At 39.4% G+C, this 13,091-nt stretch overlaps 1 protein-coding gene across 2 annotated transcripts in view; it reads right to left on the reverse strand.

Moving 5' to 3' along the window:
* Positions 1 to 13,091, reverse strand: part of FRAS1 (Fraser extracellular matrix complex subunit 1) — a gene marked incomplete at its 5' end in the record, with an annotated part of 457,295 nt that overhangs the window by 114,446 nt on the left and 329,758 nt on the right. For both annotated transcript variants that reach the window (XM_080673629.1, XM_080673630.1), the window contains 3 exons: positions 3,258 to 3,290; positions 5,400 to 5,537; positions 7,065 to 7,179. In XM_080673629.1, coding sequence (XP_080529755.1) covers positions 3,258 to 3,290; positions 5,400 to 5,537; positions 7,065 to 7,179 — 286 coding nt within the window. The remainder of the gene's footprint in view (positions 1 to 3,257; positions 3,291 to 5,399; positions 5,538 to 7,064; positions 7,180 to 13,091) is intronic.

Below are 13,091 nucleotides of genomic sequence, written 5' to 3' on the forward strand. Positions count from 1 at the left end.
CCTACACAATCAGGAACAAGACAGGAATGTCTGCTTTCACCACTATTCAGGCACTGGGGGTGGTGGTGGGGAGGTGTCCCTCAGCCGAGCTTGCACCCCCTCTAATCTGGGACCCCTTGGGGGATGTCCCTCTCACAATCCAGGACTGCTGGCTCCCAACCGCTCAGCCTGATTGCCCCTAATCGCCTCTTCCTGCCAGCCTGATCACCCCCTAACCACTCCCCTGCCAGCCTGATTGATGCCTAACTGCTCCCCTGCCAGCCCGATCGCCCCCAACTGCCCTCCCCTGCTGGCCCGATTGCCCCCAAAAGCCCTCCCTGCCTGTCCAGTAACCCCCAACTGCCCTTCCCTGCTGGCCTGGTTGCCTCCAACTGCCCTCCCCTGCTGGTCCGGTCGCCCCTAACTGCCCTTCCCTGCCAGCCCAATCACCCCCAACTGCCCTCCCCTGCCGGCCTGGTCACCCGTAACTGCCCTCCCCTGCCAGCCTGGTTGCCCCTAACTGCCCTCCCCTGCCAGCCTGGTTGCCCCCAATGGCCCTCCTCTGCTGGTGTGATTGCCCACAACTACCCTCCCCTGCTGGCCACCTTTGACCACATGGGGGCAACCATCTTGTGCGAGGGCGTGGGGGTCAATTTGCATATTACCTCTTTATTATATAGGATAGTACTGGAAGATCTAGGCACAGCAATCAGATAAGAAGAAATAAAAGGCATATAACCATAAAAGAAGTAAAACTGTCATTATTTGCAGATAATGAGAATCCTAAAGATTCTACCAAAAAATTACTAGAACTGATCAATGAATTCAGTAAAGTAGCAGGATGCAAAATAAATCAGCTGCATTTCTATACAACAACAATTAACAATCAAAAAGAAAAACTAAGAAAGCAATCCCTGCATGCACATAAGCATAACCAATGGATAAAAGACACTGGGGGGGGGGGGCAGGTAAAGGCATGTACTGGGGGGAAGGGGAGGGTGGGGGGAGGTCAATGGGGGGAAAAAAGAGACATATGTACTACTATTTTTAATACTTCAAACAATTAAAAAAAATTCTATGCTTAAAAAAAAAAAAAAAAAGAAAGCAATCCCATTCACAATTGCATCGAAGAAAATAGATAGGACTAAATTTAACCAAGGATGTAAAAAACCTGTACTCATAAAATTATGAAAGACTGAAGAAAGAAAATGAAGGAGATACAAATAAGTGGAAGCATATACTGTGTTCATGGATAGGAAGAATTAACATCATTAAAATGTCCTACCACCCAAAGCAATCTATAGATTCAGGACAACTCCTATCAAGAGACCAATGGTGTATTTCATAGAACTAGGACAAATATTCCAAAAATTTATAAGAAACCAAAAAACACAAAAAACCCTAAATATCACAGAAATCTTGAGAAAGAAGAACAAAGTTAGAAGAATCACACTATCTGATATCAAAATATACAACAAAACCATAGTAATCAAAACAGCATGGTACGAGCATAAAAACATACAGACAGTTCAATGCACCCCTATATTTATTGCAGCATTAATTACAGTAGCCAAGATTTGGAAGCAGTCCAAGTGTCCATCAGTAGATGAGTGGATTGAAAAAGCTGTGGTACATTTACACAATGGAATACTACTTGGCCACAAAAAAAGAAGGAAATCTTACTTTTTACAACTGCATGACTGGACATGGAGAGTATTATGCTAAGTGAAATAAGCCAGTGGAATAAGACAATACTGTATATTGCTTTGGCTTGTACAATTATTGAAAGACTTACTCTTTTTTCTTTAAAAAATGTTTTAAAAGAGAAAGCCAAGTACAATATGATTGTACTTATATGTGGAATCTAATGAACAAAATAAACTAACAAACAATATAGAGACAGATTCATAGATACAGAGAACAGACTGACAACCGAGGGGAGGGAGTTGGATAAAAAAGCTGAAGGGATTAAGCAAAAAAGCAAACACCAAAAACACTCATAGATGGACAACAGTATGGTGATTAGCAATGGGAAAGGGGGTAGGAGAGGGTAAAGGGGGGTATAAATGGTTATGGAAGGAGACTTGTCTTTGGGTGGTGAACACAATACAATATACAAATGATGTATTATAGAACTGTACACTTAAAAATCTATGTAATTTTATTAACCAATGTCACCCTAGTAAATTCAATAAAAAAGTTCTCATCACAAGAAAATAACTTTTGCAACTGTATATGGTAACTAATGTTAACTAGACTTATTGTGGTAATCATTTCTCAATATATACAAATATCAACTGATTATGTTGTACACCTGAAACTAATACATTATATGTCAATAATATCTCAATAAGAAAATTTAAAAACATGACATAAGATTAAAATTTACTGTTGATTCAAGTGTGATATTTAACCCTCAAAGAAAAAAGGCAGGTCTGTGTGTTTGAGGAAGGTGATTCTCTCTTCCACCAAGATTTACACCTACATGAAAAGTGACAGGACATATGGATGGTTGATTCTAATGAAATAGTCAATCCTAACTAGATAGCTATTTAAGGATGCCATTTATATTCAACCATCCTCACTCTAGATCTAAACAAGAATGCTTGTCTCTGTTTTGCCCAGCATAGATGTCAGATCTGACTCTGCTTTTGCTTGTTGGCACTCAGCTTCTAGTGGACTATGAACTAAAGCTGGGATGATGAGGTCTCCTACACACAGCTTTTACAACTCACTCTCTGGGCCATAACACTTCTCCCTCCGGTAACAAGGTATTCAACGAAAGGCTCTATTTAAGACTATATTACAACCACTTTCATTAGGTGAGTGTCACACAGAGATGATTATGTGCCAATCATTGTCTTGGAACTTTACATAAATATAATTATGATTTATTTCCCCACTGATGGATGAGGCATTTAGGCAGAGAGAGGTTAAAAAACTTTCCCAGAATAGGCTGAACCCCAGACAGTATATATCCAGAGTCTATCATCTTAACCACTATTACCTCTTTTTAATAGGTATTTGAACAAGTTGAAATGGGGCTCAAACAACACTAACCTTTAGAATCCTTGGTGGATTGTTTTCCCTATGAATACAAAGTTAAGGTATGACTATTTAACTAGCCATGTGATTATTTTAGAAGAAACTTATCTCATGTAACTTTTAAGCAGTTCTTAGAAAATAGTTAAAAGTAATGATGAAGAGAGAAAAAAAAAAGGACTAATAAGGAAAGGAAAAATTCCATTTTCTAATAAAGTTGAGATTAAAATCTTCACCTGTGAAGTGGAATTTCACCGATTCTGGGAGACCTGCAAGAACAGAAGAGAGAAAATCAGTGTACTAAACATTTTGAGGTCAGAAATAGATGGGTAAGGTATAAAATATGTGGCAGAGGTTAGAAAAATAAAGGATGTTTTCATCTAAATTACTATACTTTAAGGAAAGGCTACCAGGCTGTTTGATAATGTTATGTTGAATTTAAAATTAGTGCCACCACTAATTTTAAGTAACCAAGAGGACCACAAAGTGCTATAATTTTATATCACAGCAGTCAGAGTGATTTATAACACATTCATTCAGATCCCGTTTTATCAGTACATAAAACCTTACAAACCCGTGAGTGGGGGATGTCGTATATCACTGACAAGGCTGTCTGGTGGGTCAATTCCATTGTAGAATTGAGTGATGCCTGGGACAATGAGTTACACACGGTAACAGTGTAAGAGATTTATCTCATGGCATTTACCCCATAGATTATACAGGACAGGATTCTGCTCTCTCTAAAGAGGCTCTAGGAACTCAGGCGAGTATAATGGATATGGAAATAACTTCAACCACGGCTGACATGTTTTCTTTTCCTCTAATCCCACAATATCCTGAGTTTCTTGTAAAGTAGGTCTTATAAAGTAGGGGTTAGGGAACCATGAACATTTTCATGGGCTATTGGTTACCCAGTTACTAAACACTGTGGATACTCCTTAGAGAAGCAGCCTACCTCTATCCTTAGAGATTTTCAATCTAATTGAGTAGTTAATCATGTCCTACAATTACAGTTATATAAATAATGGCAATTATTACTTAAATGTTGCCCATAATTTAAAACAGAACTCTAAAATTATTTTATCCATGTTCAACTCATCATAAGAAATGAAAGGCTTTTCCATATTATCAAAGTTACCATATAAAAATAATACTGTATATTAGTTGAGTTAAGTACATATACCTTAACGATCATAAAGAAATAGCTTCAAGATTTTTAGAATCATTTTGAGGCACAGAAATATTTAGGATAGGGACTCAAGCCTCCTGCTTTCCCGGAAGTAGCTCTGATTACTGGGTCAAGGGAAGATATAAGGGGTGGTAAAGATTAAGGCTATCTTGGCTTAGTGGCAGGGAAACACACTGGCTTGATTTTAAAATTCAGTTATTCTTTCACTTAGCCTTCTCTTCCTTTAAAAAGGTACCTCCTGACAAATCCGTGTTTTAATCCCAAAAGGTCACTTGCACTCTCCACTCCTACGTGGGATCTTCCCTGAAGCACTGTGAGATCCTTCTCACTGTGTTCCTTTCACCCCCATGTCCACCCACCCTGGCTTCCTCCTCAAATCCATTCATATCACTGCAGTTGAAGAGTTCCTTATGGAAAGACATCCTCCTAGATCCTAAACCCTCCACCTGGTTCTTGTTGTTGGGATAAAGATCCAAATCTCTATAAGTGTACAGAGCCTCTAAGGTCTGGCCTCCATCTCCCTCCAGACCCATCCCCCTCTGCTCAACCATTCACATTCCAGACACACTGGACTTTTGTTCAATCCCAAGAATACCACATTCGCTCCCTCGCCAGGGACTCTGCACAAGGGGTGTGTGTCCTTTCTTCAGGAATGTTCTATAACTAAACAACCCCAATATGCACACTTAGCCTACTTAGCTTCTCCCTATTTCTCCCAGGTCCATACCACACTGGGTAGCTTCCACTAAGCCTTCAGTCTAGGTCAGCGTTGTTACATCTAATTCCACCACTTATCAGAGCTCTTATCTCAGTCTGCAATTAAACATTCATTACTGGGATTATTTACCAAATTCTGTCTCTGTACTTAGAACCCCAAAGTCGCCAAGAATAGGATTCATGCCTCCTTTTGCTTATCACTAGATATCCAAGGCCTCACTCAGTGATTGCCACATAGTAGGCATGAAATAAATATTTATTGAATGTATTCCTGGATGCATGAATAAATTAAGAAAAGGGATGAACTGAGCCCAAGGTACATATTAGACTGCAAGTCTCAAGCTATTTTGAACAGCTATAAAGCAGCATCACCAAACTACCTAGGAGGATGACAGGAAGAGTTAGGGTGAGCCGGCCATGAAGAGCCACAGAGGATAGTTTAGGTGCCTGAAAATAGAGAAGAAAGCATTACCAGCGAAGGAGAAGGCCATGATTTCCTGGAGGTGGGGGGCTGCCGTGGGAGGGCGGTACATGATTTTGCCCTGGTTAATATCTTCCTGTGTGAAATACCGGATGGGAGAGTGAGGCTGGTCCCTATGTTCGATGATACCTGGGGAGAAGGAGACTGGGCATGAGCATCAACAGTAGTTCTGGATGACTAACTGAATTACCAAAGACATCAGCTGCCTTTCCCACTGGTGAGAGTCTTTTTTCCTTCAGGAACTACTGCTCTCAGGTTGTTCTTGGTTTACTATTCTCCTGTTATTCAAGAAAATGCAAATCTGAAACCCAAATAGACTCTTGACAAGGAATTGTTGACTATAAACAATAGAAAGACACAAACTGCCCCTACTGTAGCTTAGCCCAGGTAAATTCTGCAGAAGTCATAGACACTGTACTATGATTATGAGATTCTCTCAATTAAGTTTAAGTTCAGAGGTCAAGGTGACTGAGAAATGGCACAGACTGGTCTCCTGGTGAGCTGCAGAGAGATTTTTATTTATCTATCCTCTTTCTTTCAGGAACTCCTTAGTCTCTGTGATGATCTCTGGCAATAGTAACTTGGGTCTTGACGATTCTAAGACCTGGATTTACAATGATCACTTTGCTTGTGATAAATGCTTTAGGAGTTGCCTATTTGCCTGTCATTTCTAAATTTTGCAGGTACAGAACTGATGCTGTGATCATCTTTCATGTCTTATTACTTCTTCCAAAGGAGGACATGAATGAGGCTTAGTGTTGGACTAATTCAACTTCTGAAGGGCTGAGAGACAGCTATCAGGACGCAGGTCTGAAAGTACATCATCTCTCCCCAGCAACACAGGGAGAACGACTCTAGCTATGACTTAGCAGGGTAAAAAAAAGGGGATGGAGACTTTTAGACTTTTAATTTATTTGCATTTTATCAAAAGGGTAATGGGGTTTTTAGACTTTGATTTCTCCTTGGGAATTTGATTATCTGAAAGGCTTATATTTAAGGCAGTGACTGGTCTTGGGAGAGCAGCCTCAGAGACGGAAGCAGAATTATCTTAATAGAAGCTGATCTCCTCTCCACCACCTCTCTTGGGCATAGGCTTATTAGTTAAACCCAGCATTCAGAGATCTTCAGGCTGAGGACTGATGGTAGGGGCCCACCTCTCCTCTGACTGTAGTTCACATTTCCATGATCCCCTATGGGAGGAGAAGAGACGTATCCAATTGGGAAAGGGACTGGGTATGGGTGGCTCAGTCCCCTCTGAACTGTCTGGCAGAGCTCCTTGTCCTTAGCACATTCTCTGGTCTGCTCACCTATAACCACACCAGGGCAGGCTCTGTCCCTACAGACAGTGCCTGTGTCTGTCCAATTCTGCCTATGCACAGGCGGGGGAGCTCAATCCAGTGAATGAAGTTATATGCACACTATGTTCTCCAGTACAACCTTGTTGATACCAAAGTTGACACATTCATTTCCATAGGTCTGACCACAATGTCTCTCCCTTTCTCAATTGGTTCTAAACTCACAGGATGGGAACAAGGGGTATCAATAATTGTTACTTCTGAAAATTCACTAAGTATAAGCAGACAAAACTCCAGAGCTTTTAAGACTCATCAACAGCTAGAAGATATCACTTAAGAGATCATTTACTGCACATCTTACCTTGAGTTGGATGCAGAGGTAAAGTAACATTGTATAGAATCTTTCCACTTGGCTTCTCAGAGTTTACAAAAGAGAGAGAATGAGGCTGAATCACAGTCAGGTCATCTTCCCGAGCCTAAACAAAGTTTAAGAAGGAAGAATGGTCAGGGCAAAACAAAAGTCAGAGGCAAAAACAAACCTTATTAAAACAAACAAACAAACAAACTCACTCTGGGCTTTTAAATTAGTCACACATAACAAAATTTTCTCTGAGAGTTTAACAGAAGGGGCTGGTCTTGCACCACAGACTGGTCCCAGCCTTAGGAATCTCACAGGATTACAGTCCCTCTTCAGGTCTTCTTGCACCCTGACTCTTCTCTCCCCGGCCCTCTGCCCCAGGTTTATGCTGGTGCATACTCTGGGAATCCTAATATGATCACTTTCCCAATGTGGAGCTCACAGTGCTGCAGGTTTGAAAATGAGCCATCACAGCTGGATATTCTAGTATTCACAGCTGGATTGCTACATCTTTGCTCCTCCAATTTAATGAGCTAAGGTTTCATCTGGTAAAAAGTTCCTTCTTATCCTCCCTCCCCGCTCCCTAGCTTTGCTGACAGGAACTTTGATTCTTTCTGTTTTGGTTTGTGAGTTTTTTGAAACTGTGATGATTTCAAGGACTAAAGATGAACTCAAAAACCAACAGAGGCTCATCATTTGAATTCAGATATTTAAGAATTATTTATTTATTAAAGTAAATAATGAAATAGTCAATATTTCTTTGTCTCCATTCTACTACTCAAACGAACTAGATATTGCTTTTCTCTTCTAGCTTTCAGAACCCAATGAAGACTCAAGCAAAATTAATCAGAAGGCCAATGTGTACAGAGCTTTTACTATCCATTCACCTGTGAACATCAATCACCGACTAACAGTGACAACACTCAAAAAAAGGGGCAGGGGGAGAGATTCAGAATCCCAGGACCAGGCATAACGGTGAGTTGGGGACAGCAGCAAACACACAGTGGAGGGAAGAGAGGGGTAAAGTAATGTGAGCACGGGCCCTTTGACTGGGTCACATATGCTGTCAATAAATCAGAACGAAAATATCAGGCTCTTCGCAGGCTCTTCCTAACTGACCCCCAAAGGGTTAGAGTTTGACAGCCTCTCCTGCTCTTTGAAGCTTTCCTTCTTTCAGAAGGAATTCCCTGTTTAAGAAAGTAGGGCTCAGTAATTCTCATGGAGGAGGGCGTGGTGTTCTTCCTTGTAACCATGAAAAGATTGAAGGTTACAGTTGCTCTTTTAATTGTCCCCAAGGCATACTTGTCCTGGGGAGAGGCAGCATTAGCAGGTTAGGACAATCCTCCTGTCCTAAAGAGTCATATTTCAGGCCATTGCTCAGCTCTGGAATGTACAGAGCAAGGAAAATCAGGACTGCAAAATAGTACCTGGTGTCTCACCCTAAAATAAAACAAGTAAGGGCAACAAGTTAAAAATATATACCCTATATAAGGTGTTTACAGCCCATGAATGTGTGCACACAGCTACAAATGTGGACACGTGTGTGCACAGATACATGAACAAAAAGGTGCAGGGTCAATATCTTGTTCAGTCTATTTGCCTCATTTGTAATCTCAAAACCATCAGAATGACTGCAAATCCTTAGTATTGTGAGATCTTTTTTAAAATCTAGATGTTCCTAAAACAATAAAATGATAAGAAGAGAGAATTAGCATGGACATAGGACTATAGAAAAGAGAAATATGTACCAGCCAAGGTAACCGATATTTCATATCCATGAAATTTATGGAGACTATTTCTCTACTAATAGAAATATGCACTAGGTAGAAAAAGGACTTGATTCTCCAAAGAAAGGAATATTAAGGTTGAGATGTATCAAAGTATAATCAATTTTAATATTGCTTATTTGGAATGTTCAATACTCATCAATTAAACATAGTAAGAAATGAGAAATTAAATTTCATAGAAATCATTACAGAAGACATTTTTTAATCAAGTATCTGTCAACAAGAGAATCTTACAGAATAATGAGTTTATAATACTCATATTACTTTTGCATATATTCAGAATCCAACCACTTTCCCCATGGCCATTGCCACCACCTTGCTGGGCTACCAGGATGGCCTCCCAGCTGCTCTCCTGCCCCATCCCACAGTCCCCAGGTTATTTCAGCACGGCAGTTAGCCTGATCTCTTTAACAAGAACAGTAGCCCTCTGCTCAACACTCTCAATGGCTCTCCATTTTACTCAGAATAGAAGCTAAATCCCTATAACGGTGAGGCCAGACATGATCTGTCCCCTTCGCTCCCCCACACAGTTAGCACATCTGTGAATTCATGTCAATTACACTTGCTTTCATTCACTCTGCTCCAGCCCTACTGGCTTTCTTGCTGTGCCTTGAACATCTAAGCAAGCTCTCAATTGGATGCCTGTAAACACATGGTTCCCTGGGCCTGGAATGCTCTTTTCTGAATATCTGTGTGGCCATCTCCCTCACTTCCTTGCAAGTCTTTCTTGAAATGTCATTGTCTTATTAAAGTCCACCCTGACCACATTATTCATTTATTTATTTTTTAATACATTTTTATTGATTTCAGAAAAGGGAGAGGGTGAGAGAGACAGAAACATCAATGATGAGAGAATCATTGATGGGCTGCCTCCTGCATGCTCCACACTGGGGATTGAGCCCACAACTGGGACATATGCCCTGATAAGGAATTGAACCAAGACCTCCTGGTTCATAGGTCAATGCTCAACCACTGAGCTATGCCGACCACCTTATTTAAAATTACAACATAGGTCTCCTCTGCTCCCACCACTGCATTTCCGACACCCTTGTCCCTGACCTACTTTTTGTTTTACCATAACACTTCTCACTAACTTGCTATATGTGAGTTATTTATTTTATTACTTATACCTAAGAGAGTGTAAACTCCATAAGAACAAGGATTTTTTTCATTTATGGGTAGATCCCAACCACCTAGCATATGGCACATATCATTACATGATAAAAATTTGTTGAGTAAATGAAACATACCATCATAAAAAAGATTAAGCTAAGAAATAAAATAATAAAATACTTTGTATAATAACGTAATAAGTAACTTTTTAGAATACTTTCCATTGCGTTTCAATGTCATCTGAAGAACTGGATGGGGGATGGGGACACAAACATTTTAACACTTAAGCCTTAGCAAAGTGTGCATAACTTAAACTTCTAGGTCAGGATTTACAAACATTATCATGTCACCCTCTATTTAAAAAGACCGATTTCACAAGTTGACTGCCATTCTAGTAAAGACAAAAGCCCACAGTGGGCCTGAGAAATTAGGCGCCCATGAATAATGAGATGAGATAAATAAAATGGAGGTCCTACAAAAAATTATCTTCTCCCATAGTTTATTAGTTAGGACAGCAAATTAATTTATTCTTATATTCATGTAGCAAATTATAAAGAACCTACTATGTGCAATGTACCAAGCAAAGACATACAAGATGAATCAGATATAGACCCTTTCTTCAAGGAATTCCAGTTTTTTGGAGGGGAAAATCATAAATAACTCTAAGGTAGGAAATTCTGAGTGGTGTGAAAGGCTCAGATAAAGCACAGCAAGAATTCCAAGGGTAAACAAACATTTCCAGAGATTGCAGATAATAATTCTATTAGTTTTGACAGGTCTCAAGTATAAACATGAACACAGAAGCTGGCTGCCACACAATAAATAGAGCAAGCCCAGACTTGAGTCTGCATCACAAAAGAGATCATCTAACTGGATCCCTGCTGGGCCCAACAGAGTGGTCTTAAGAGAACTCTGCTACAGCAATCACTCTGAAAACAAAGGAAACCAGGAAAGAAAAGCTTATTCAAGGCCTTTCCCACAAGTGGTGACTTTGGCCAACCCAACCCTGAGTATTGCAACCATTTGAAAAAGGAAATAATAAATAATATGTCTTTCACATTAAGAGATAATAGAATTTATTTGCCCTTTAGGAAAGGAATGGGAAATATGATGTTCAAATTGTGTGTGTGTATGCCTATATGATTAATTTACATGAATCTGAAGGGGATACAGTTTAGGGAGTTATTAATTATGAGAAAGTAGGTCTGAAAATATTCATTTAATCAGCAAATATTTACTAAGCAATTACTTTATATATGGCATTGTGTGAGATGCTGAGGAAGATACCAAGATTAATTAATCAAAGGTTTTGCCCTTAAGGATTTTCCAAGTCAAATAGTGGATGATTACTTGGAAAACTTTGAGTTGATGTGAATCTATTAACTCATTTGCAGAATCTTATACTATCTAGGCTATGATATTTATTGGTAAATATGCATGTTTTTGGATCTCCTTGCCCATATATACTATGTATCCTAAATGTATACATATCATATGTACTTATATAGCTCTGTATCTTATAATATTGTACATATGTATATACATATATATGTGTATTACATATAATTCTGATGGACACTGCAAATTAAACCATACGATCCCATTTAGAGGATCTTAGATTTGATGAATAACATAATTACAGAAAGGCCACAGAACCAATTTCAATTTAGATAGGTATTTGATTATGTTGCTTTTCACTCTATTCAATCTTTCTTAGTTATGTTCCAGTTATGTTTGTAGTTAACCACTATGAACCATTAGTGATTCTTAATAGTTTATCTCTCACCCAGAATATCTACTGATCTCCTAAACCAGTGGTTGGCAAACTGTGGCTCGCGAGCCACATGTGGCTCTTCCACAAAATAACATTTGCGGGCGCGCACGTACAGTGCAATTGAAACTTCGTGGCCCATGAGCAGAAGTCGGTTTTCAGCTCTCAAAAGAAATTTCAATCGTTGTACTGTTGATATTTGGCTCTGTTGACTAATGAGTTTGCCGACCACTGTCCTAACCACCCTTAATAGACACACCCCAAACAGAACTCATCATGACTTCCACCCCTCCCCCTAAAGACCTCATACATTTCTATCTCAATGAATAGCATCTTTTTTTGAAAAAAAAAAAAAGTTTATTATGTGAAAATGTATAAATTACAGATTCTTTAAAATGTTTTTGTGGATGAAACTTGATTTCTTTTTTATTTCCCTCTGAGATTCCACAGTATGTCCCCATGTTTCTATGTCTCTTGATCTATTTTGTTTATTAGATTCCATATATGAGTGAGATCTTGTAATATTTGTCTTTCTCTGACTGGCTTATTTTGCTCAGCATAATACTCTCCAGGTCCCTCATTGCTGTCTCAAAGGGTAAGAGAGCCTTCTTTTTTACTGCTTCATAGTATTCCATGGTGAAAAGGTAACACAACTTTTTTATCCACTCATCTACTGATGGGCACTTGGGCTGTTTCCAGATGCTATAAACATAGAGGTACATACATTCTTTCTGATTGGTGTTTGGGGTTTCTTAGGATATATTCCTAAAAGTGGAACCACTGGGTCAAATGGCAATCCATATGTAATTTTTGAGGAAACTCCATACTGTTTTCCATAATGGCTGCACCAGTCTGCATTCCCACCAGCAGTGTACTAGGGTTCTCGTTTCTCTACTTCCTCACCAGCACTTGTCATTTTGTTGATTTGTTGATTGTAGCCATTCTGACAGGTCTGAGGTGACTGCATCTTAATATACTCAGAAATTGGGGCTTTTTACCTTCCTCTCAAATCTAACTGACTATGATATCCATAAATATCTCTTATTCTTTCTCTAATGTCCCCCCGACCTTAAATACTTTTAAGTGTATAATACAGTAGTGTTAACTATATTGTTATGCAACTGATTTCTAGAAAGTTTTTCCACTTGCAAAACTGAAACTCTGTATGGATTGAACAAAACTTCCCTTTTCCCTCTCCCCACCTCCACCTCTACCCTCACAGGGACAACCACCTTTGTCCGATTTCTTTAGATAGCCCATATAAGTAGAATCATCAGACTCTGTTTTTTTGTGACTGGATTATTTCACTTAGTACAATGTCCTTAAGGTTCAATCATATTGTAGCATATGACAGGACTT

This window comes from Plecotus auritus (assembly GCF_963455305.1).
Source record: "Plecotus auritus genome assembly, chromosome: 1".
Taxonomy (NCBI): domain Eukaryota; kingdom Metazoa; phylum Chordata; class Mammalia; order Chiroptera; family Vespertilionidae; genus Plecotus; species Plecotus auritus.